The sequence below is a fragment of the Helicoverpa zea genome, chromosome 20 (genome assembly GCF_022581195.2).
Source record: "Helicoverpa zea isolate HzStark_Cry1AcR chromosome 20, ilHelZeax1.1, whole genome shotgun sequence".
NCBI classification, from domain to species: domain Eukaryota; kingdom Metazoa; phylum Arthropoda; class Insecta; order Lepidoptera; family Noctuidae; genus Helicoverpa; species Helicoverpa zea.
Window position 1 is genome coordinate 11,103,586 of NC_061471.1, and position 25,687 is coordinate 11,129,272.

Below are 25,687 nucleotides of genomic sequence, written 5' to 3' on the forward strand. Positions count from 1 at the left end.
AAAATAATAATGAGTATTTGGTAAATCATTATACCTATCTAGATTTAAATCTGATAAACCTTTTTCACATAGGTATTGAAGACTTAATATATACATATTGTTTTTACGTGTTTCAATACATATTTACATAACAGACTACATTACTAAACATTTTGTTGTACGATCTAATGGAATGCATCAATTGTCAAAAAATACACACAGGTACGCAAATCCCAGCGGCCATGTTTTATTCATTTTTGGGAATCACACCTATTCCCACGCTATGCAGCATTGCTCTGATTTAAATATGGCGCCGGCGTAATTTACAGGCGCAATAATAAAAACTGAAAAGGGCTGAAAGGGATTTCACATTTCTGTCATCGGTAAGGAAATCGTATGTTATCCCGACCGTTTTTTGGTGCAGTTGAAATGCTGTCAGTCAGCACTAATAACGCTATTTTCCCTTGAAAACTTGCAGCTGTCACCTGCACAAAACAATCGGTACCCCTTACAGCGCATCTATCAATACGGAACGCCATGTCCTTCTTTTTCAAGCTGAATAATATACATTGCTTGATTGCATGTTTTAGCAAAATAAACGTCAAAGCATTTGCAACAATGTACCTACATTAACTTGTTTGCTTCAAAGAGAGAATAAAGCGACTGACAAAGTATAGCAATCATCACTTTGCAGTATCACCTTAACATTTTGTAGATATGGCTCAAGCGAGTTGATTAAAAAAACGAGTACGAATTTGTTTATTGATCGACTTCCTACATACATTTCATAGGGTTACCTTATTTCCATTTTTGTCGTTGCTTTGATGAATACATCAATTATTCTTAATAGAAAAAGTAATAGTCCCCAGGCCGGCGAACAAATTTTTTTTTGATACATATACATTTAAGACTTTGTGAGTGCCTTCCTTATGATGAGTCCGACAAACTTTTCGAATGCGCAAATTTTGGTGCCGCTGCGTTTTTTAATGCTTGACTCCTGAAATTGTCGATATGACGTCACTATGGCTCTTCGTACATACACGTTTCATCTTTTGAGATTCGTTTAATAAAGTTAACTAGAGAATGGTGGTCAACTTGTCCGATAAAAATCGTGCTGCGTTTGGAGTGTCCACCATCCTGAAAATGTCGATATGACGTCACTATGACTCTTCGTACATGCCTGTTTCATTTTTTGAGATTCATTTAATAAAGTTAACTAGAAAATGGTGGTCAACTTGTCCGATAAAGATCGTGCTGCGTTTGGAGTGTCCACCATCCTGAAAATGTCGGTATGACGTCACTACGACTCTTCGTACATACCTGTTTCATTTTTTGAGATTTGTTTAATAAAGTTAACTAGAAAATTGTGGTAAGCTTGTCCGACAAAGATCATGCTGCATATGGAGTGTCCACCGTCCGGAAAATATAGATATATTTTAAGATTTGGTATAAAGTACTGACAATTGGTGTGAAGTATGTTAATAGTAAATGTTGCATTTAGAAAGTCGTTTCGAATGATATATGTATCATTACTACAGGAGGGATTTATTAACTTGAAAACACACATCGATAAAATAATCTTATATAAGCTCTAGCTTCTGAAATACTAACAATTCGCCGAAGTTTTTTTAATATGAAATGTTGCATTTAAAAACGTCGTTTGAATGATGTATAACTCATTACTAGAGATGGGATTTATTTAATTGAAAACATCTATCAATAATTATAATTTTAAATAAGCTCTAGCTTCTAAACTACTAACAATTTGTCGGTAGTATGTTAACACGAAATGTTTCATTTGGAAAGGTTTTTCAAATAATATATAATTTGTTACTAAAGAAGTAATGGATTAGCTTGACAGAACCTACCGATAATATAATCTTAGAAAAGCTCTAGCTTTTAAAGTACTAACAATTTGTCGGAGTTATGCTAATACGACCTTGCACTTAAAAAGATCTTTTGATTGAAATATGGCTCATAACTTCAAGTGAGATGTTATTCCTTAACACAATGTAAAGTATCAATAATATGCCTTAGGTCAGTTATGTCTTCCAAAATACTAAGAATCGGTAAGTGGTATGTCAAGACGGAATATAGCGCTTAAAAAGATCTTTCGATTGACATATGGTTCATACCTAGAGATGGGACATTATTCCCTAACATAGTAAAACCTATCGATAATACGCCTTATTTGGGCTATATCTTCTAAAATACTAAGAATTGATAAGTGGTATGTTGAGACAAAATATTGCACTTAAAAAGACCTTTTGATTGATATATAGTCCATTAATAGATGTGGGATATTATTCCTTAACATAATATAAACTATCAACAATACGTCTTATTCAGGCTACTTTTTCTAAAATAGTAATTAAAATTGGTAAGTAGTATGCCAATTTAATATACTTAAATAATGCACGTGAATATTTAAGTCAGAAATTGACAAAAAGAATAAACTTCTTCCAATTGTAATATTTCTTTCTCATTTTCTTGTCGAACTGACTATTTGACTCACTACATTTGTCGGACAAGTCGATATTTGCAATAAGAATAGTATTATCTATCATTGTTGTATTTGTCCGACATGTATGTATAGGGAGACACAGTGACGTCATATCGACATGTTTCGGATGGTGGACACTCCAAAAGCAGCATGATCTTTATCGGACAAGTTGACCACAATTTTCTAGTTAACTTTATTAAACAAACCTCAAAAAATGAAACGTGTATGTACGAAGAGTCGTAGTGACGTCATACCGACATTTTCAGGATGGTGGACACTCCAAACGCAGCACGATCTTTATCAGACAAGTTGACTACCATTCTCTAGTTAACTTTATTAAACGAATCTCAAAAAATGAAATGTGTATGTACGAAGAGCCATAGTGACGTCATATCGACAATTTCAGGAGTCAAACATTAAAAAACGCAGCGGCACCAAAATTTGCGCATTCGAAAAGTTTGTCGGACTCATCGTAAGGAAGGCACTCACAAAGTCTTAAATGTATATGTATCAAAAAAAAATTTGTTCGCCGGCCTGGGGACTATAAATAAATATTGAAATAAACATAATTAGTCACATATTAATTGCAATTTTCCAACGAGTGTCTCCTTAATTAGTGGTTTATTAATTACATATCGTGTCAGTCCATTTCATGTTTTGTGGTAATGTTCACGTTCAAATTGCATAGCGTTACAAATAAATGTGATATTTCAAATAGTGATTGTATTTGACTATTTCATAAATAGAACATTAAAACGCTAAATGGCATAGTATCGGGATGTAAACTTAGTTATAATGTTATTGAGTTTCAATACCTATATTGGTTTAGGATAACACAACGGTAATGAACATATTGATATGAAATCATTTTAGGAGTACATTATGTGTTGATTTATGAGGTTTTAATCACTCATTCATATCGGTTAGCAGCGTATTCATCAAATGCTGGATAAAAGTTCCTTGTGTAGATATTAAATGATTTCGTATCCATCATGAAAAATTCGTGTCATATAAGAGTTCCAACAAAAATATGTGCCTGAATACCTCAAATCACCCGTGATTTGGACCAAAACCAAGAGCTATAAACGTGAAATTTAAAGGATTCGTACCTAACTTATGTGAGGTATAACTGCCGCGAGTTTCCCAGCGGTTCCCGCAGGAGCATAAAGAAATAGTACTCAAGTTCTGACAGAAGATCGAGGCGCGCACCAATATTATATGATAACTTTGTCGGCGCCCCAAACGACTGTTACATACATACATTAGTTACACTTCATATTATTCCTTCAAAATCATTAAAATGCTAAGCATCATTTTCAACACAGTAGTTACAAGATCAACTGTTCATATAAACTCGAGTGAACACAAACCCAAAACTAGCATCGTGGCCCGATTTAATTAAAAACAGCCACTTGATATTCAAAGTCTGGGATAGGCGTGTATTTACAGTGGCACAGAGCAAATACTAGATTATTGTACGGAGTGGATTATTAATGCTGGGCATATTTGTCGTGTGGTAGTTCAATCAATGTGGGTTTAAACGCGGCTTAGGTTTGTAATCAGTACTTGTACGGGTAACCACGGAGCGAGACGTAATTGGCGCGTACACTGATTACTCACTACTGTAAAGAGGGCTTCGAGAAAATTCTATATTGAACGTTACATGTGAATGAGGCGCTAAGCAGCTTTCGTTCGCAATCTCTCTTTTATATCTATCCAAATGATTTCTATACATCTTGGCGTTATCTTATCTGTTGTTGCTGAATTTGTAGGCTGTTTCAAGATAACTGGAACGCCTTTTGAAGACTATTGACAATACTGAATTGTTCGCTTATCATAACAATGGAAGCCATTGCCAGATTAAATAATATAAAACACATTATTATCGCTTGGCAGCAGATAGAAATAGAAAGTCGCGATTGTAACAGAATACCTAAGAATATGATACCAAACGTAGTGTGGGTTGGTATTTTCCTTTACACATAGAAATAATAACAATATCTAAATGAAGATTGTTATTCGGTCTGTTGACAAGGCACAAACTGATCCGTCGGGTAGCTAGATTTATTTTGACGTAAGAGATACATGGCGAAAAATATTTCGACACAAATATAAATACACTGGTATCCCTGGGTACCTATCAAATCTGTAAGACATATTATGAGTAGGTTTTCTTTTTTCCCAAACAACAATTTCCCTTCAACGGTTGTGAGGTGGTTTTAAAAATACTCCATCAGACAGTAGGAATTCCGTGACCTGCTTTCACGATAAAAAGCCCCGTTTTGGGAGAATTCCACTCACATTCTTAGCACTCCTCTTCAACTGCCTCCCGGCCTTCCACCAGGTGACCTGGGCTTCAGGCCTGGAGCCCACAGCCCTGCATTCCACCTCGTAATTCCTGTCTGCTGACAGCTGTGCTCGCTTGTTCAGGATCTGCACGCTCAGTGGCCTTACTGCAACAAACTGGATTTATTGGTGCGAGTGGAAATGAGGACCTGATGATTTATTAATAAGTGTTTTATTGCCTGTTGTATAACAATGACTTGAGTAATATAATTGAAAATTTGAATAAAAGCTCAAGGGTATACAGACTAAGAATATGTTTGCGTACATCGATGTTTAATGGCTTAATTAAGGGAAGGTAAATATGTAGTAGTTAAACATATTGATTGAGTCCTCATTGTATTCAAAACTTAAAATACATATATCGTATTTAACTATCTACTCAATTACAGTCATGAAATCTCTTAGCAAGCAACTGACAAGTCTAGAAAATCAAACCTAATGACTCCCAAATTCTTCATCACATCTCCCTTCAAGTCGATCCCCATAAATATAACATTTAGGTCATACAAAAAACTGACACTAATATAAATCAGGCGGAGGTTTTGTCGGAAGCAATCAGCCACGCTTGACTTAATCACTGACCATCCTAATAATACTCCAAGTTGCTGAATATCGAAACTACGTCAGGAATATTTTTCGTCCATTTGACCTCGATAGAGATGGGTAACATGACAAATAAACGTGTGAGGAAAAAGTATTACTATATTTTACCCAACAGCACGGGAAAGTTGGTTACCTACGTCTTTCATATTTTTTTTTTAATGCTCAATCCTTCTCCGTGTGAGAGGAGGCCTGTGCCCAGCAGTGGGACGATAAAAAGGCTGTACATATTCTCAAGAAAGATTAATTTTTTGATTAAGGCTTACTATTTCGTTTCCATCTCTTGCTTTTGTGATCACTTCTCATAAAATCTGCTTGTTGACATAAAACTAAAAATTTAAGTTTATGGTGATACGAATGTCATAAAACCATCTCGTTATCTACACAAAAAATCTTCCCATGCTCAACCTCAGCTTTCCTGTTTACTACAAGGTAACTTAATGCTCCACTTCTATCTATTATTACCCCATAAAAGATCAGATTAATTCCGCATTGGAAGGCGTATTTCAAGAAAATCAGAGATCTATTTCAATATCGTCGATCGCAATATTATTTGCTCGATTCTAAAGCTTTGCCGTCTGTATCCAGTAATTGAGACCAACTACCGGATTTGCTCAATCGGAACTTCCAATTGAGTGCCTGCTTATAATAGTGCCAAAAATGGTCATTTACCTTAAGTCATGCGGGATGAGAGTGAGTCAAAGGAGTTGTACCACAAAGTATGGCATTGTGATGGTTATAGTGATGACTTATTGTGGTTGAAGGAATATTCCAGGAAATCGTATGAAGATCTGCGTGTTTAGTTCTTCATCTCGTAGTGGTTGGCACTTCCAAGGTCTACTTAAAAATATACTCAATTAAGAAAACTAAGAGTGAAGACTTAGCATCTTCTTAATTAGGTATCCATAAATATCCAGTGTTAATCATAAATTCATTTTTCCCTAACTACAACTTTAAATGTGAAGAATTTCTGGCCTTTAGAAGCCAGTATATAACTCCTAAAATAATAAAATAATCTTCCACAAAAACAAAATAACTCACAATTGATATCCAGAATGAGCAGCTTAGCCTCCGGAGCCGCTAGGTTGGTATTAGAAGCCTGACAGACGAGCCTGGCGTTCAGATGCTGTCGCCCCACGTTGGGGAAGGTCAGCGTGTTCACCGTCACGCCATCAGGACGCTGCTCAAAGGAGTCATCTATCACCGTGTTTTCCAGGTACCATGTGAGGCGAGGACGAGGGTCACCTAGAAAAATGATAATTTTTAAATTTCGAAGCAGCCCAAAAAGTTTTAAATACGAAATACTGGCCAATGGTAAATGGTAATTAGGTATTTTTTTTCTTGTCTTTGAGGTATTTAAAGCACTCTTGTCCTTCATACTATACAGGAATAGTACAAGGATATATTAATTTTATATTTTTGTTATTCAAATCTAATTTTTATTTATTTCGCACATTAATTTTCCTTCCTCTCCTGAAACGATCTAATCTCATTTAATACCTGTATTATTTACACGTGTAACTATTTTCGTTATAAATAGTGTTCTTATAGGCCCTTATCGTTGACTCAAGATCTCCAAACAAGGATAATAAACGACCCTAAAGTTCAGGGGGTATTTGGAGGATATTTATCTAGACTTAAGACTCATATATTACTGAAGGCTCTTGTCTTGTGTTAGATTTTTGCTGATCTGGGTATCGTACGATAGGATCAAATGTTCCACAGTCATACTTGCAGCATCCTCAAGGCAGTAATCTACCTGACCAGACCTTAACAAACAGAGGTGGGCAACTGTAACTAAATTCGACTGAATATATTATTGAATATATTCGACGAAACCTGACCTCTGCTAAACCAGATACCACTCGAACATTAGACTAGTATTCTAAGTACCTACTAGATATCTAAGTACTGGTAACAGCTGACTATCGATTTTCGTGTGGAAACCAGAATCAACTGTTTAGTTCTCTCTGGGGCACGAAGCATCGGTGCGTAAAATTTGGCTAGCCAACTATGAACTAAGTGGTAAGGTCTAGTTTGCAAGTCTATCGTTCGACGCTCTGTTACTTAGCCATGAGCCACTCTCTTGACTAGACACGAGTAATAGTAAGGCAAGATTATGCCAACAAATCAATCATCGAACTTTTCGTTCTTTATGTTAGGGTCCCAAGGGGCATAGTGTAGTGCCTATAAGTCGAAAATCAAAGTTATCCAAACTTAGATGTAAAAATATGTATATTTATTACTGGTTGTATAGTCTAGCTTTACACTAACCAAATCTTCACTTTTGTGAGGATAAGAAAAATATAGGTATGTATAGTTCGCCATTTAGACCATTATCATTAACCGCCTTTTATTAATCTTCAACTAGTCTCCTCATACAGAGCAGCAAGCAAAGGCTTTGGCCAACATAACGCTAACCATTTCTTTTTATTAGATTGTCAGAATAAATAAAACTTACTCAACCCTAAATGAGGGATCTAAACATCTCACTGTAATAAGAAAGCTCCTTAAAACATTTTAAGTAGGCACCGAAAGATCTTAGGAGTGACAAAAATAAAGATAAAATGTTTTAGCATTGCGAATGTCAGACTGTTTGACACCGCTATCTATGTCAAAGCTTCAGAGGGTTTGTCACTTAGACGATTCAAAAAATCTTTCGGAGAATGCTTTTATTATGAATGGAATTGGTTAGCAACCCTTTAGGAGAGCGTAGCGCTCAAGTACTGATAATGTAACTAATTTCAGGCAATTTTCTCTACAATATATTCTAAAATATCATGTGCGATTATGTACTTAGATGTTCTAAATATTAAAACATTATGTACCAACACAAAGAAAGTGCCTATTGGCCAAGAATTTTCGTCGGCTTCAAAACCTTTCATATATGGACCAACTCAATGAATGCTGAACCAACACAAGGAAACTACACAAATAAGTTATATCCAGCGGCAATATATCAAATATGCACAATACGAGTACATCGGCGCTGTGATTATTTGGCAAATATACAAAAATACAATACTAGAGAAAGAGGATTAGATTTTTTCCGCCCCCTACAGTACAATGATTAGTTGACCCACTTCTGGGAATTGAGGAAAATGTCAGAAATAATGTAAGAAAAATAAACTGCGGAACTATCGGGAAATACCTTTGAAGCTCTGACCTTCGGGTTCATGATTAATGGTCAACGCCAAACAAAAAATAATTATTAAATTAGAAAGCAGGATAAAAAAATCCTTACAATTTATCAGTTAAGCCTAACCTTTTGCAAGCTATGTTAGGGTCAGGTTCTAGTCCTACTGGATATTGCTGAGCCCCCAGCCCCGGAACGACCGCACCAAGTGTCTTTTAGCTTCATGATCAATGAATTATCGTAAGTAGTACAAAAATATAAATAAATAGATAAGACATCGTGTTACCATTTTCCTGGAACTCCACACCAGAATTATAAACATAATTACCGATATTAGTGAAGATATGTTTCCTGCCAAAACAGAAAATGTGTAAATGGCAAAACAGAGATTAATGTAATAATAATAAATCTGTGTATAAATGGGCGCATTGCGTTTTTGCGAAATGTGTCCATAACAGAGTATTTCTGTCATGGCGTACAATCGCACACGGGTGCAGAATACCGCTCAGTATTATTGCGCAACGAGAGTGACATCATTGCAGATGTTATCTGAATGGATGCTGGAATAACGTCACTGTTTAATCGTGAAGAGTACTAGATCATGAAGATAATGAGACTCTTATTAAGTAACGATAGCAAAGAAAACTAATATTATGTCGGCGATTTTGCGTAATATTTACAAATCACAATTGTTTTAACCAACTCTTCAATCATCACCTTCTTGACGTCTAAAATAAAATACGTAAGACAGTCCCAAAGCACCTGCCCTTCTGTTACAGCCTTTTTATCGTCCCACTGCTGGGCACAGGCCTCCTCTCACATGGAGAAGGATTGAGCATTAATCACCACGCTTGCTCAATGCGGGTTGGTGATTTCAGACTATAGTCCAGATTTCCTCAAGATGTTTTCCTTCACCTTTTTATCAGCCATTGGTGTCCAAGATAGGGTAAATCAAGCATATGTGCCCCAGTCGATAATGTGCCCCACTCGCAGAACTGACAGATGCATTTTGAATTTGGCGCTAATTTAGTCCGTGCGGGTTAGTGACAGAAGTATGGCGTCGATGTAAACAAATCAGTGCTGTTATTTATTTGTTTTAATGAAGAAACAGTGGTCACAAGGTATGTATCATAGTCTTGTAGGAAGACACTACACTACACTTGTATTTGTTTTGTCGATATGCGTATGTAAATACCAAACCCATTTATATTTCTTCCTACATTTGGTGACCCCGTCTGAGCACGACAACAATGTCGATCAGCAAAGCCGACGTTGACGGTGCTGAGACTAGCAAAGTCGGCATCGACGCTGCGGAGGCATGCCGCGTGGGCGTGCGAGTTCCACCGTTTTACCCTGAGAAGCCGGCGCTTTGGTTCGCGCAGATGGACGCGCAATTCGCGCTGGCGAACATCAAAACCGACGAGACGAAATACTTCTACGTCACGGGTCACCTCGACCCGAAATACGCCGACGTCGTCGAAGACATAATCGCCAACCCGCCCGCCAGCGATAAGTATGAAAAGCTCAAGGCCGAGCTCATCAAGAGGCAGTCAGCTTCACGCGAGGAGAAGGTGAAGCAGCTTCTCATGCACGAGGAGCTCGGCGACCGGAAGCCGTCGCAGTTTTACCGGCACCTCCTCAACCTCGCCGGTCCAGGTGTTCCCGAGGAGTTTCTGCGGACGATGTGGACGAGCCGTCTGCCAGCAGGTACGCAGACCATAGTGGCGTCGCAATCCAAGCTGGACTTGGCCGAGCTGGCCGAGTTAGCGGACCGTATCCACGTCATCACCGGTCCCGCGCAGGTGGCATCAACAGCTGCCGTCGCCACTGCACCGTCGTCGTCCACCAGCGGTCTGCACGCCGAGATCGCCGCGCTAAACCGGCAGATGCAGAAGATGGCGCTCAAGCTCGAGAGGTTATCCCGCAACAGAAGCCGTTCCCGTAGTCGCTCACGTCACCGGTCCAGCTCCAGAAGATCGCAGTGCTGGTACCACCAGCGGTTCGGTGATAACGCTAAGAAGTGTATTAAACCGTGCGACTACACAACGTCGGGAAATGCGCGGGGCAATCTGTGATGGCGGCCGATGATTGTCCGAGCGCTGGTCGCCTCTTCGTCACCGACCAAAGGTTGAAGATACAGTTTTTGGTTGACACCGGCAGCGACCTCAGTGTATACCCCCGGTCGGCGATTCCGCGACGATTAGGAAAAACAGAGTATGAACTGCGTGCAGCAAACGGCACTGTGATAAACACTTACGGTTTTGTGAGCTTAACATTAAACCTAGGGTTGCGCCGCGACTTCGCCTGGCGATTTATTGTTGCAGACGTTACAAGGGCGATAATAGGTGTGGATTTTTTGTCTTATTATAATTTGGTTGTCGATTGCAGGAACCAACGCCTCATCGACAACCATACTACGCTCTCCACCCCGGCGTCGCCTGTCCGCCGCTCTGATGATGTGTCTTCGGTGAGGGTGAGTCTCGGTGATTCCGCGTTTACACACATACTGCGGGAATATCCCGACATCACTCGACCTCGCGGCATACACGACACATCCAAACACAATACAGTACACCACATTCGTACTACGCCAGGGCCACCAGTATCTTCATCCCCACGCAGATTAGCACCGGACAAATTAAAAATTGCGAAGGCCGAGTTTGATGACATGTTGCGGTCCGGTATCTGCCGTTTATCCGAGTCACCGTGGTCGTCGCCTCTTCACCTCGTTCCTAAAAAGGGCAATAGATGGCGCCCTTGTGGCGACTACAGGATGCTGAACGCACGCACTGTCCCGGATCAATACCCTATCCGGCACATCCAGGACTTCGCGCACAGCTTGTCTGGCTGTACCATCTTCTCGCAGATTGACCTAGTTAAGGCTTATAACCAGATTCCAGTGCATCCGGATGACATCCCGAAGACTGCGATCACGACTCCGTTCGGGCTTTTCGAATTTCCGTTCATGACGTTCGGGCTTCGAAATGCCGCACAGACGTTTCAGCGCTTCGTGGATGAGATGCTCAGGGGTTTGGACTTTACATACGCATATCTTGACGATTTTTTGGTGTTCTCGAAAGACCAAAAGACGCACGAGCTGCACCTGCGTCAGCTGTTCACCAGACTGCGAGAGTATGGTATGGTCATCAACAGTGCTAAGTGCGTCTTTGGTGCGTCGGAGGTTAATTTTTTAGGGTATCACATCTCTTCCAAAGGGACGAGACCGTTGCCTGCCAAAGTTGAGGCTGTCCAGAATTTTCCTGAGCCAAAAACGGTCAGGGAGCTGCGCAGATTCCTCGGGATGCTAAATTTCTACCGCAGGTTCATCCCGAATGCCGCAGCCTGTCAAGCACCTCTCAACAGCCTGCTCTCCGACTCCGTGAAGGGTTCGCACCCTGTCAATTTCACAGCGGACCAACGTGAGGCGTTCCAGGGCTGCAAGGACAGTCTGTGTCGAGCAGCACTGTTGGCGCATCCTGACTGCACCGCCAAGATGGCGCTGGTCACGGATGCGTCTGACAAGGCTATAGGTGCAGTTCTACAGCAGCGTACCGGAGGAGCATGGGAGCCTCTGGCATTCTTTTCCAGGAAGCTGAGCGACGCGCAGGTTAAGTACTCTCCTTACGACCGTGAACTGCTCGCTATTTACGAGAGCGTGAAGTACTTCAGGCATATGCTGGAGGCTCGTGACTTCGTGATCTACACGGACCACAAACCTCTCACATTCGCCTTCACCTCTCGTAAAGAAAACTGTTCCCCACGACAGTTCCGTCACCTGGACCTGATTGCTCAGTTCACTACTGACATCAGGCACATCTCCGGGAAGGATAATGTCGTGGCGGATACCCTTTCGCGGGTTGAGGAGATTACTCAACCTGTGCCCGTCGAGAGGATCGCTGCAGCACAAGAAGATGACCAGGAGCTGCAGCAGCTGCTCGCCGGGGACAACTCACTGCGTCTGCAGTTGGTTAGCGTCCCAGGTTCACAACAGCAGCTGTACTGCGACCTCAGCAGCGGCACGCCTAGACCTTTTGTACCCAAGGAGCTGCGCAGGTCAATTTTTCTCAGCCTGCACTCCTTGAGTCACCCTGGTACTAAGGCGTCTGCCAGGCTGATTGCAGCCCGCTATGTGTGGCCTGGGGTTAGGAAGGACTGTCGTAACTGGGCTCAGAGTTGTCTGGCTTGCCAGCGCTCTAAAACCACACGGCACGTCTCTGCACCACTGCAGACCTTTAAGTTGCCCCAGGCGAGATTTGCCTTCATCCACATTGACCTCATAGGACCTTTGCCGCTGTGTCAAGGTTTCCGGTATTGTCTCACCGCCGTCGATCGCTTTACGCGATGGCCTGAGGCAATACCCCTGGCAGACATCACTGCAGAAACCGTGGCAAAGGCCTTACTGGGTGGATGGATTACCCGATTCGGCTGCCCATCGGATATCGTTACCGATAGAGGTAGGCAGTTCGAATCGGCCCTCTTTAAGTGCCTATCCGGCATTGCTGGCTTTCAGCATCGTAGGACCACTGCCTACCATCCAGCCTGCAACGGACTGGTGGAGCGATTCCACCGTCAACTGAAGGCTGCAATCACCTGCCACGCAGGCAGCAGTTGGGTGGAATCTCTTCCACTTGTGCTGTTAGGAGTGCGCAGTGCCTTCAAGGAAGACGTACAGGCTTCCGCTGCCGAGTTAGTGTTCGGCCAGCCACTGCGCCTTCCAGGCGAGTTCTTCGACCCGCGGGTCGAGGAAACGGTCGACATGACCGATTACCTTTCTAGGCTTCGGAGTATTGTCCGGAGTTTGCAGCCAGCACCAGCAGTCAGACACAACAGCCGCTTCAAGACATTTGTCTTCAAGGAGCTGGCTACAGCCACGCACGTGTTCCTTAGGGACTGCACTGCTGGTGGTGGTCTGAAACCGGCATACTCTGGACCTCACAAGGTGCTCGAACGAGGTGACAAGGTGTTCAAACTACTGGTGAACGGTAAACAGGTCACAGTATCGATAGACCGCATCAAGCCGGCCTTCATACTGCGTGACCCTGACACCACAGCACACTCACCACACAACACTATCGCACATAACTCACCACAGTCACCACTCGACAATAACACTCATCACTACTCACCTGACGCGGATAACCGAGGCTTACCTTCGGCTGACGATGGCGTCATCAGAACGACGCGGTCAGGACGTCGCGTCCACTTCCCAGCTTATTATCGCCCTTGAAGGTCTCTGGGGGGGGGTGATGTGGTGACCTACCTCTTTCGCCACTTATTGGTACTGGCCGGCTGGTTTGGCAATTATGTCTTCGACGACGTCGGCGTATTTCGGGTCGAGGTGACCCGTGACGTAGAAGTATTTCGTCTCGTCGGTTTTGATGTTCGCCAGCGCGAATTGCGCGTCCATCTGCGCGAACCAAAGCGCCGGCTTCTCAGGGTAAAACGGTGGAACTCGCACGCCCACGCGGCATGCCTCCGCAGCGTCGATGCCAACTTTGCTAGTCTCAGCACCGTCAACGTCGGCTTTGCTGATCGACATTGTTGTCGTGCTCAGACGGGGTCACCAAATGTAGGAAGAAATATAAATGGGTTTGGTATTTACATCGATATATTTACATAATATTTACAAGATAAATTGAGACAATAAAAATATACATTTTCTTCCTACCAAAGAGAAAAAACCGACTGCCGACTGGTTTGACAAGTCTTCACTTTACGAACGTAGCTGCCAAACCAGCCGGCCAGTACCAATAAGTGGCGAAAGAGGTAGGTCACCACATCACCCCCCCCCAGAGACCTTCAAGGGCGATAATAAGCTGGGAAGTGGACGCGACGTCCTGACCGCGTCGTTCTGACGACGCCATCGTCAGCCGAAGGTAAGCCTCGGTTATCCGCGTCAGGTGAGTAGTGATGAGTGTTATTGTCGAGTGGTGACTGTGGTGAGTTATGTGCGATAGTGTTGTGTGGTGAGTGTGCTGTGGTGTCAGGGTCACGCAGTATGAAGGCCGGCTTGATGCGGTCTATCGATACTGTGACCTGTTTACCGTTCACCAGTAGTTTGAACACCTTGTCACCTCGTTCGAGCACCTTGTGAGGTCCAGAGTATGCCGGTTTCAGACCACCACCAGCAGTGCAGTCCCTAAGGAACACGTGCGTGGCTGTAGCCAGCTCCTTGAAGACAAATGTCTTGAAGCGGCTGTTGTGTCTGACTGCTGGTGCTGGCTGCAAACTCCGGACAATACTCCGAAGCCTAGAAAGGTAATCGGTCATGTCGACCGTTTCCTCGACCCGCGGGTCGAAGAACTCGCCTGGAAGGCGCAGTGGCTGGCCGAACACTAACTCGGCAGCGGAAGCCTGTACGTCTTCCTTGAAGGCACTGCGCACTCCTAACAGCACAAGTGGAAGAGATTCCACCCAACTGCTGCCTGCGTGGCAGGTGATTGCAGCCTTCAGTTGACGGTGGAATCGCTCCACCAGTCCGTTGCAGGCTGGATGGTAGGCAGTGGTCCTACGATGCTGAAAGCCAGCAATGCCGGATAGGCACTTAAAGAGGGCCGATTCGAACTGCCTACCTCTATCTATGGCAGCCGAATCGGGCAATCCATCCACCCAGTAAGGCCTTTGCCACGGTTTCTGTAGTGATGTCTGCCAGGGGTATTGCCTCAGGCCATCGCGTAAAGCGATCGACGGCGGTGAGACAATACCGGAAACCTTGACACAGCGGCAAAGGTCCTATGAGGTCAATGTGGATGAAGGCAAATCTCGCCTGGGGCAACTTAAAGGTCTGCAGTGGTGCAGAGACGTGCCGTGTGGTTTTAGAGCGCTGGCAAGCCAGACAACTCTGAGCCCAGTTACGACAGTCCTTCCTAACCCCAGGCCACACATAGCGGGCTGCAATCAGCCTGGCAGACGCCTTAGTACCAGGGTGACTCAAGGAGTGCAGGCTGAGAAAAATTGACCTGCGCAGCTCCTTGGGTACAAAAGGTCTAGGCGTGCCGCTGCTGAGGTCGCAGTACAGCTGCTGTTGTGAACCTGGGACGCTAACCAACTGCAGACGCAGTGAGTTGTCCCCGGCGAGCAGCTGCTGCAGCTCCTGGTCATCTTCTTGTGCTGCAGCGATCCTCTCGACGGGCACAGGTTGAGTAATCTCCTCAACCCGCGAAAGGGTATCCGCCACGACATTATCCTTCCCGGAGATGTGCCTGATGTCAGTAGTGAACTGAGCAATCAGGTCCAGGTGACGGAACTGTCGTGGGGAACAGTTTTCTTTACGAGAGGTGAAGGCGAATGTGAGAGGTTTGTGGTCCGTGTAGATCACGAAGTCACGAGCCTCCAGCATATGCCTGAAGTACTTCACGCTCTCGTAAATAGCGAGCAGTTCACGGTCGTAAGGAGAGTACTTAACCTGCGCGTCGCTCAGCTTCCTGGAAAAGAATGCCAGAGGCTCCCATGCTCCTCCGGTACGCTGCTGTAGAACTGCACCTATAGCCTTGTCAGACGCATCCGTGACCAGCGCCATCTTGGCGGTGCAGTCAGGATGCGCCAACAGTGCTGCTCGACACAGACTGTCCTTGCAGCCCTGGAACGCCTCACGTTGGTCCGCTGTGAAATTGACAGGGTGCGAACCCTTCACGGAGTCGGAGAGCAGGCTGTTGAGAGGTGCTTGACAGGCTGCGGCATTCGGGATGAACCTGCGGTAGAAATTTAGCATCCCGAGGAATCTGCGCAGCTCCCTGACCGTTTTTGGCTCAGGAAAATTCTGGACAGCCTCAACTTTGGCAGGCAACGGTCTCGTCCCTTTGGAAGAGATGTGATACCCTAAAAAATTAACCTCCGACGCACCAAAGACGCACTTAGCACTGTTGATGACCATACCATACTCTCGCAGTCTGGTGAACAGCTGACGCAGGTGCAGCTCATGCGTCTTTTGGTCTTTCGAGAACACCAAAAAATCGTCAAGATATGCGTATGTAAAGTCCAAACCCCTGAGCATCTCATCCACGAAGCGCTGAAACGTCTGTGCGGCATTTCGAAGCCCGAACGTCATGAACGGAAATTCGAAAAGCCCGAACGGAGTCGTGATCGCAGTCTTCGGGATGTCATCCGGATGCACTGGAATCTGGTTATAAGCCTTAACTAGGTCAATCTGCGAGAAGATGGTACAGCCAGACAAGCTGTGCGCGAAGTCCTGGATGTGCCGGATAGGGTATTGATCCGGGACAGTGCGTGCGTTCAGCATCCTGTAGTCGCCACAAGGGCGCCATCTATTGCCCTTTTTAGGAACGAGGTGAAGAGGCGACGACCACGGTGACTCGGATAAACGGCAGATACCGGACCGCAACATGTCATCAAACTCAGCCTTCGCAATTTTTAATTTGTCCGGTGCTAATCTGCGTGGGGATGAAGATACTGGTGGCCCTGGCGTAGTACGAATGTGGTGTACTGTATTGTGTTTGGATGTGTCGTGTATGCCGCGAGGTCGAGTGATGTCGGGATATTCCCGCAGTATGTGTGTAAACGCGGAATCACCGAGACTCACCCTCACCGAAGACACATCATCAGAGCGGCGGACAGGCGACGCCGGGGTGGAGAGCGTAGTATGGTTGTCGATGAGGCGTTGGTTCCTGCAATCGACAACCAAATTATAATAAGACAAAAAATCCACACCTATTATCGCCCTTGTAACGTCTGCAACAATAAATCGCCAGGCGAAGTCGCGGCGCAACCCTAGGTTTAATGTTAAGCTCACAAAACCGTAAGTGTTTATCACAGTGCCGTTTGCTGCACGCAGTTCATACTCTGTTTTTCCTAATCGTCGCGGAATCGCCGACCGGGGGTATACACTGAGGTCGCTGCCGGTGTCAACCAAAAACTGTATCTTCAACCTTTGGTCGGTGACGAAGAGGCGACCAGCGCTCGGACAATCATCGGCCGCCATCACAGATTGCCCCGCGCATTTCCCGACGTTGTGTAGTCGCACGGTTTAATACACTTCTTAGCGTTATCACCGAACCGCTGGTGGTACCAGCACTGCGATCTTCTGGAGCTGGACCGGTGACGTGAGCGACTACGGGAACGGCTTCTGTTGCGGGATAACCTCTCGAGCTTGAGCGCCATCTTCTGCATCTGCCGGTTTAGCGCGGCGATCTCGGCGTGCAGACCGCTGGTGGACGACGACGGTGCAGTGGCGACGGCAGCTGTTGATGCCACCTGCGCGGGACCGGTGATGACGTGGATACGGTCCGCTAACTCGGCCAGCTCGGCCAAGTCCAGCTTGGATTGCGACGCCACTATGGTCTGCGTACCTGCTGGCAGACGGCTCGTCCACATCGTCCGCAGAAACTCCTCGGGAACACCTGGACCGGCGAGGTTGAGGAGGTGCCGGTAAAACTGCGACGGCTTCCGGTCGCCGAGCTCCTCGTGCATGAGAAGCTGCTTCACCTTCTCCTCGCGTGAAGCTGACTGCCTCTTGATGAGCTCGGCCTTGAGCTTTTCATACTTATCGCTGGCGGGCGGGTTGGCGATTATGTCTTCGACGACGTCGGCGTATTTCGGGTCGAGGTGACCCGTGACGTAGAAGTATTTCGTCTCGTCGGTTTTGATGTTCGCCAGCGCGAATTGCGCGTCCATCTGCGCGAACCAAAGCGCCGGCTTCTCAGGGTAAAACGGTGGAACTCGCACGCCCACGCGGCATGCCTCCGCAGCGTCGATGCCGACTTTGCTAGTCTCAGCACCGTCAACGTCGGCTTTGCTGATCGACATTGTTGTCGTGCTCAGACGGGGTCACCAAATGTAGGAAGAAATATAAATGGGTTTGGTATTTACATCGATATATTTACATAATATTCACAAGATAAACTGAGACAATAAAAATATACATTTTCTTCCTACCAAAGAGAAAAAACCGACTGCCGACTGGTTTGACAAGTCTTCATTTTTTTTACGAACGTAGCTGCCAAACCAGCCGGCCAGTACCAATAAGTGGCGAAAGAGGTAGGTCACCACAGTCTGAAAATGTTTTGTGTCGGTTGTAACATGGAGCAGCCTTACTTATAAAAATCAACTAATCATCTTCTAATCATTGTTTTAAATAATTACTACTTAAAGCCTTAAGTAGTGATTAAATTATTTTGACCTATAAACGTTGCTTAAGCATGTCTTAAGTAATGAACAGATAATGACATAAAAACATACTAATTTCTCAACACTACCTGAATGTTGGTAGCTTAAAAAAATATTTGTCATGAAAACGTTGTGTAATGGCAACAATGGCATCCGTAAAATATAAAATTAAAAAGTCGAGCTGTCAATAAACCGGAAATGAAAAATCAGCTGGTAAGAATCCAGCCATTTTGCTAATTAGCGGGTTAAACAAGGGTGTGAGGCTACTTAATTTGACAGCTCATTTAAGACATTGCTAAGAAAATGATTTAGTTAAGCCACGTTTATAAGTAAGATTTTTTCTTAAACACCCTTTAAGTATAACTTATTATTTAATTCACGTTTATAAGTAAGACTGTAAGTGTTTGCTTTATGTTTTTTTTTCGTTTTTTAAGTTTTATTCTAAAGCTCTTTGAACTATTGTGTATCTACAATTGCGTTTCGTTTTTCTTAAACTTCTTTGTTGAAATCAAGTGGGGCACGTTATACTGAACTTTGGCTAATGCGCCCCGATTTCTTTCCGGTAATGTGCTCCACGTCTGTATTAGTTTTATATTTTAATTTTTAAGTATTTCTGATCGTTTATTTTATTTTAGGAAATGGGGAAGGAAAAAGCTGCAGATCCAAGAAAATGGACAGAAGAAAATATGAAAAAAGCTATCGAAGATGTCATAAGCATGTATTTTGATATGTAGTTTGAGATGTTGTTGAAAGTGTTGACTGAAAATACAATACAATAAAAGCCTGAAATAATTTTAAACATGGACGAAAGTGGCATTCAAATTAACAATAATACTGGAATCGAAGAAAAGGAAAGAAGACTAAAACATGAGAGGCTTTATTGGGGCACATAAGACTGATGTATCCGTGGAATGTGCCCCACCATAGACTTTAAGAAATCGTTGATCTCAGCTATTTTAATTACTTTTAAGAAGTTTTTTTCTTGGTATTGTTATACCTATTGAGTCAGTCAATTACTTTAATAAACATGTTTTAAATAACACCGTTTATTATTTCAATTTTTCGAATGGTGGGGCACAATTGCCTGGTTTGCCCTATACTTAGAAAGTACATACAAACTTAGAAAAGTTGCATTGGTACTTGCCTGACCTGGAATCGAACCCACACCCACATACTCGAGAGGTTGGTTCTTTTAACCACTAGGCCACCACGAACCACTATATAGTATTTAGTTATAAGTAAATTTAATTGTTATTAAGGATACTCACTAACCCCACAGTCAAACCATTACAACGGTTTTGTGGGGCTTAGCACATAAGATGGCTACCTTTGTGATATAAGATAAATAAATAAATAATAAAATAATCATAATAGAGAATTCATAAAAAATACTCAAAGTTTTAAATTCCGTGCTGAATTATTCAGCACCATTTCGACATACTCATAAAATATATCAATAAAAAAAACTGCAACATTAAATCGAAAAGCCGTCATCAATCGAGAAGATCAAATCGATTCAAAATACTCGATTGCGTCCAAAAATGCTGAACAATAAAAAGGAACAGTATTCACAAATACTCCGAAATAACGAGCGTGGGTATATTGCAGCCTATCAGATGCATAGCTGTGGAAGCCCCGTTATATTGCTATCTTTCAATTGTAACAAATCAATCAGAATAGCTGGGTTATCATTGTTGAAGTTACAGTTTTTAGGGGCCTGTATCTAGAGCCCTGAAATACCAGTAGGTAGTCCAATTTACATCACCTAATCAACCAAAAAGTATGTCTCAAACTTCACTTAGTCTTCTCTCAGCGTGGTAGGTATCGAATCCTGGTATCATAATATGTGACTTAGCTTATCCATCTTTATTTGAATCTAAGGAGCTGCTTTAGACCGGGTTTGCTGGCATCATTTGGGGAAGCCTACGTTCACCAATGGACGGCAATAGGCAAATAATTGTGAAGACTTTAGTTGAAGAATAAAACAACAAATAATTTTGAGCCTACCTGACTGGCCACAACTTTATTGTTATTCTTCGAAAACGTGGCTCAGTGGGTGACATCGCCAAAAACGATCGATCAAAGTTAAGCCACGCTTGCTGTCGCAGGTCCGAGTATACGTGACCAACCATTTCATACCTACTCCCTCCGAACCTCGGGAAGTATGTTAAGCTATTATTGGTCCCGTCTGCTACTATTTGTTGATCTTTGATAATCCTTTTTGGTACCTAGAGGGACTAAAATATAATTTAACAGAAGTCTTCTGGCTATTTCCTAAATATTAAAAAGTAATTACCTAAGTAGGTATATAATTCCATGCGGCTTCATTCTCTAATGTGATACCTAAAAAGTGGCTCACTTAATTACTTACATCAAACTATATTGGTATGTTTCTACAGCCACGAAGCTGCCAGAATCTCAAATTTTCGGCTGTTACCAAGACATTTTCCCTAATTTGTCTAAAATTATCGTAACATAATCGTCTGTTCAAACAATCCGCCTACGATGCTAGGCAGCCTAATGACGACACAGATTAGGCGAAGAGCGCGCTGTCTAAATTGTGACATTACCTGTCATACCCAGGGCCTGCAGTCTCGACATAAGATAGCGATTCGATCGCAAACTGACAGTCGCTAAATATTAACGAAAATATTCGCTTGCCATAACGACAGTAACGATAAACGCAAGTCTCGACAGCCGAGATAGCGGGCAACATCGCTAATTATCATGACATATTCGTGTCGGTACGATAGCGAAAACCGTATTCATAGTGCGGTGAATTTGTATTAAAATGTTGCATGTAAAAAAAATCCTTGTATTATAGGGAGAAATGGTAGACAAGATTTGCACAACCAATTTTGTTTCCTTTGACAATTATAAAGAAAATAGATGAACCTTATCATATTAAAACTTTTTGCATCGAACCGTGTAAGTAAAACATACCGTTTTTTAAGAAAACACATATTAAAGATCTTAATAGTTTGCGTACTTGCAATACAGACATAGAACATAAACAAACTGTCAATGTCAAGTTTGTTTGTGCACTTGAACATTGGTTTGATTTATAATAATAATAAAGGAGAACGGTGTATTCATTACTATTCATGGACGGTGAAGTCATTGAAACAGGCGCAGGCCTGCCGGGTGCCAGCAGCTTGAGCGTCAGGTAAGTACATCTACAACGAGAATTTTTTATTCCTATTCTTGGTACTTACTAAATTGAATACTTTGTATACATCCGAAGTATTCTGTGTTTACATAATGACTACTTTAATGTTTCAGGCGTAAGCGTCTGCGTAGCCCTCGTGTTACACCCGCTCAAATTGATGCACTACTATCAATATTAGAAGCGCGTCCATATTTGCACACGCGGAAATTTACCGGCTTGCAGGGCCGGGAAAATTTCGAAACGGGCTGGAGGGAGGTTGCCGAGGAGCTCAATAATCTCCCTAACGGGTCTAGAAAGACACCAGAGCAGTGGATGACGGTAAGTCTTTTTCAAAGATTGAATTGGTTTTAATTATAAGCATGTACATGCCACGTCAGTTTTTTTTTATTATTTACTTGAGTTAATTATTCTAATTGTAGGTTTGGAGAGACTTAAAAAGCCGCGCTTGCAGTAAGGCGGCAAAATTAAAAAAAGAACAAAAACGTACCGGCAACCGAGGCGTCAGCACTGCTCCCCTGACCGAGGCCGAGAGCCGGATAATTTCAATAGTTGGGGCAGATTATTCCTTTGGGACAGACTGCCCGGACGCTATGCCAGAGGAAGATGTAAGTTGTGATTATTGTATTCAATACAATTTAATATTCTCAATCTTTGAATGTTGATAACACTAAAAATACTTTTATTGTTATTTACAGTTATTACAACATGAGATGGAGGCTGGGGTGGTAATCTCTGAGGTTCTCACCTTACCTCATTCTCAGGGTAAGTTTTTAAATTAATAGGTACTCAATTCAAAATATAATTATTTTAATTTTAATGTTACTATTTATTTTATTACAGCTAGAGATTTTGTGGAATTGTTACCGACTGAAACAAGTAAGTTGGAGTTTTTAGTAACTAGTTGGTTACTGCTATAATATATTTTATTATGTGTATACATCTGTACACTAATGTTACCAAAATATTAATTAACAAAATATTTTAGCAATCAATGACAGCAGAGCAACGGCTGGTTCTTCACCACCACCCATCCAAGAACAAGTGCAAGATGCCCCTCAGTCGCCAGTACTACAAATGAGTAAGTTGCAGTTATTTTGCTCACCTATGTTTATTTTCATTGATTTTTATTTAATGTGTTATAATTGATAATTCCAGCAGTACGTGGCAGAAGGACAGAAACTGTTGCATCATCAACACCACCACTGCGACAGAGACCCAGAAGAAAGAGGAGTAAGCTTAAATTTTATTTATAATAAAAACATTAGTTCTGCAGGTGGGTCAGCCAATAATTCCTACAATACCAATAATTTTGGGTATTTTCAGATCTGAATCCTCGCCAAAGTGTTTCTGAGCAATATAGTGCAGCTCGACGAGAATTTCTAGCAGTTGCAGAAGCAAATGCTGCTACAATGAAGGTGTGTTATAGTGTAAATTTCCTCTTAATTATTATACACACTAGCATGCTAGAGAACATTAAGACACATTCAGTAAATCCAACGTTTTTTAGATGCTGGCAACTGCTGCTCAAGCGCAAGCAGATGCTGCCAAGATGCAGGCTGAGGCAGCCAAGGTACAAGCCGAGGCGACGCTGCAATTGGTAAAAGTCGGAAACAAAATAGCTGACGCAATAAATAATTACATAAATAAAAATAATAAATGATATAAAATGTTTTTTATTTGAAACAGTACATAAATGAAAAAAAGTATAATAATTATGTGAAACTAGTGTTAATTAGCCTTCTTCTTATGCGCTCTGCAACAGCTCGCCCAGAACCTGCATAACAAAAATAAAATGTATTGGTGTTAGGTATACATACATAGTAAAATAAAAAATCAGTTCATAAGTTACCTGTAACTTCTAACATATCATCATGGAATCTACTATTATCCACCAGCTGCATGGATGTGGTGGACTCTGGTTCCGGTAATTTATATGTTATCCGCATATTGTGGAGCACTGCACATGCGTTAATTATTAGGCCAGCCATATAGGGTTCGTACATTAACTGGCGTTGGTGTGATAGACATCTAAACACAGATTTTAGCACACCGAAGCATCTTTCTATGATGTTCCTAGCTGAGCAGTGTGCTTCGGTATATTTATATTCCGGTGTGCCAGGCTGTTGATGTTTTATGGGAGTCATTAACCACGGTTCCAGAGGATATCCATCATCACCTAAAAGATTAAAAATACAAAGTAATTTCAGAAGTCGAATGGGCAACCTCTTCGAGGCAGATTTATAATGTTCATTTATTTACCAAGCAGCCAAGCACGGCGGTCCCCATTTTCAAAATGTCGCTTCATTGTTGAGCGCACCGGTGAATTTGCCCATATGTGAGCATCATGTCTCGCTCCTGGCCATCGAGCATTAATATTTAAAATAATAAGATCAGGGTCACACACCTGTAATATATTAAATATGTAAGTACATATTTTTCAAACAATATTTTTAGATATTATAGAACTGAAGGTCAACTTACAGCTTGCACATTTAATGAATGGCCCTCATGGTGACCACTCACATAAGACTCCTCATTGGTCTTAGGAGCTAAAATTTTTATATGGGTGCAATCAATGGCTCCAATTACCCCTGGGAATGGCTGTGGGGCATTTCTAAATTTCTGTTTTGCCGCATGGCGTTCTCCTTGAGTCATTGGAAATTTAATATATTTTCTTAAAAGTTTTTCATTTATTGCCGAAGTTACAGCCCGGATGACTCGGCTAACAGATTTTTGGCTCATGCTACAACCCCACTGCAAGCCAACAGGTTGTTGGTAGCACCCACATGCGTAAAATCGGAGTGCCGTCAGTATCTAATAAGAAGAAAATTTAAAAAAAGTTCAACCTTAGTTATAAGAAAAAATATATTATAGAAATATTATTTATGCACGGTAGGTCGCAAAGACACTTACTTGGGACTCCACAGAAAGTCCGTAAGGCCGTCGTCTTTGGAGAGATGGACGCAGTTCACTTAGTAGCCTGTGAAACATTTCCTTTGAAATTCTATACATTTGAAGAAATTGGCCATCCTCCAAATCCAAGGGATTTTCATCGTTTCGCTTGTTTCGTGCTATTTGTCGACCCATAAGCACATCGCGTCTGTGCTCGAGCACAACTAAGTCCCATGCTAAATATTCAGAAGCCATTATTTATTAAATTACTATTTATTTAATATTTTCTGACGTAAAATAAACAAATATAGGAACGATATCGATAGTAGCTATCACTTAGCGGGCTGTCAAAAACTGTCGCAAGGAAATTCTATGACATAACGATAAATCGTTATCTTACCGAAAATATTCGGTAACTTTGCGATGACACTCGATAGTTTTGGCAGTAGAGACTACCAAAAATCGTTACGATCGGATCGTTAGGACTTATCGACCGAATTTTGTCGTTAAGCGATCGCTATCTTTGTCGAGACTGCAGGCCCAGGACCTTTCAATACTGTTTAATTAATCAATCTTCATCAAATCAACAATGATTGTATTTAGATGTTATTAATAATAACTAAGATCACTAAATCCAAAGGTAAGCCTTTCATGTTCAAGAATTTTGATTAATTAGATTAGAAGATCAGGATCGGTATCGAATGAATAATTCAATATTCCGAACACAATTACATTTTGAACTTGGAATCAAGACGTTTATGAAAAGTTTTTTGGCCACAGATTGTGTGGTGCCATAGTTAAATATTATTTGAATCAATAATATTGGCTTTGGATTAAATTATAAGATGTGATAATATATCTCTTCTGAGGCTCTGCCAAAAGAAAATCGTGAACTCGTGACGTGACCAGGCACGCAGCCATGTTCAGATAAAGGATAAAT

General features: G+C 42.4%; 3 protein-coding genes across 3 annotated transcripts in view; 1 reads left to right on the forward strand and 2 right to left on the reverse strand.

The window, feature by feature from the left end:
* Window positions 1-25,687, reverse strand: part of LOC124640334 (neural cell adhesion molecule 2-like) — a 138,049-nt gene that overhangs the window by 29,816 nt on the left and 82,546 nt on the right. The window contains exons 5-6 of the mRNA XM_047178048.1: window positions 6,470-6,673; window positions 4,784-4,935 (exon numbers count right to left, since the gene is read on the reverse strand). Of these exons, the coding sequence (XP_047034004.1) occupies window positions 4,784-4,935; window positions 6,470-6,673 (356 nt within the window). The remainder of the gene's footprint in view (window positions 1-4,783; window positions 4,936-6,469; window positions 6,674-25,687) is intronic.
* LOC124639985 lies at window positions 21,265-23,517 on the forward strand. The gene is made up of 9 exons (XM_047177531.1): window positions 21,265-21,852; window positions 21,969-22,173; window positions 22,275-22,460; window positions 22,551-22,617; window positions 22,696-22,731; window positions 22,841-22,933; window positions 23,011-23,085; window positions 23,179-23,270; window positions 23,363-23,517. The coding sequence occupies exons 1-9, from the start codon at window positions 21,791-21,793 to the stop codon at window positions 23,513-23,515; spliced, it is 969 nt and encodes a 322-aa protein (XP_047033487.1). The 5' UTR covers window positions 21,265-21,790; the 3' UTR covers window positions 23,516-23,517.
* On the reverse strand, window positions 23,513-25,287 carry LOC124639983 (putative nuclease HARBI1). The gene is made up of 5 exons (XM_047177530.1): window positions 24,769-25,287; window positions 24,337-24,669; window positions 24,115-24,259; window positions 23,705-24,031; window positions 23,513-23,629 (listed from the first exon to the last, which is right to left on the reverse strand). The coding sequence occupies exons 1-5, from the start codon at window positions 25,000-25,002 to the stop codon at window positions 23,568-23,570; spliced, it is 1,101 nt and encodes a 366-aa protein (XP_047033486.1). The 5' UTR covers window positions 25,003-25,287; the 3' UTR covers window positions 23,513-23,567.

Excerpts from the sequence above, each read along its gene's own strand:
- LOC124639983 (XM_047177530.1), bottom strand. The coding sequence starts at position 25,002 with ATGGCTTCTGAATATTTAGCATGGGACTTAGTTGTGCTCGAGCACAGA. Across the intron at positions 24,670-24,768 it reads GACTTTCTGTGGAGTCCCAA|ATACTGACGGCACTCCGATT; the intron begins GTAAGTGTCTTT and ends TCTTCTTATTAG. Across the intron at positions 24,032-24,114 it reads CCGCCGTGCTTGGCTGCTTG|GTGATGATGGATATCCTCTG; the intron begins GTAAATAAATGA and ends TTAATCTTTTAG.
- LOC124639985 (XM_047177531.1), top strand. The coding sequence starts at position 21,791 with ATGGACGGTGAAGTCATTGAAACAGGCGCAGGCCTGCCGGGTGCCAGC. Across the intron at positions 22,461-22,550 it reads ACGCTATGCCAGAGGAAGAT|TTATTACAACATGAGATGGA; the intron begins GTAAGTTGTGAT and ends TGTTATTTACAG. Across the intron at positions 23,086-23,178 it reads GAGACCCAGAAGAAAGAGGA|ATCTGAATCCTCGCCAAAGT; the intron begins GTAAGCTTAAAT and ends GGGTATTTTCAG.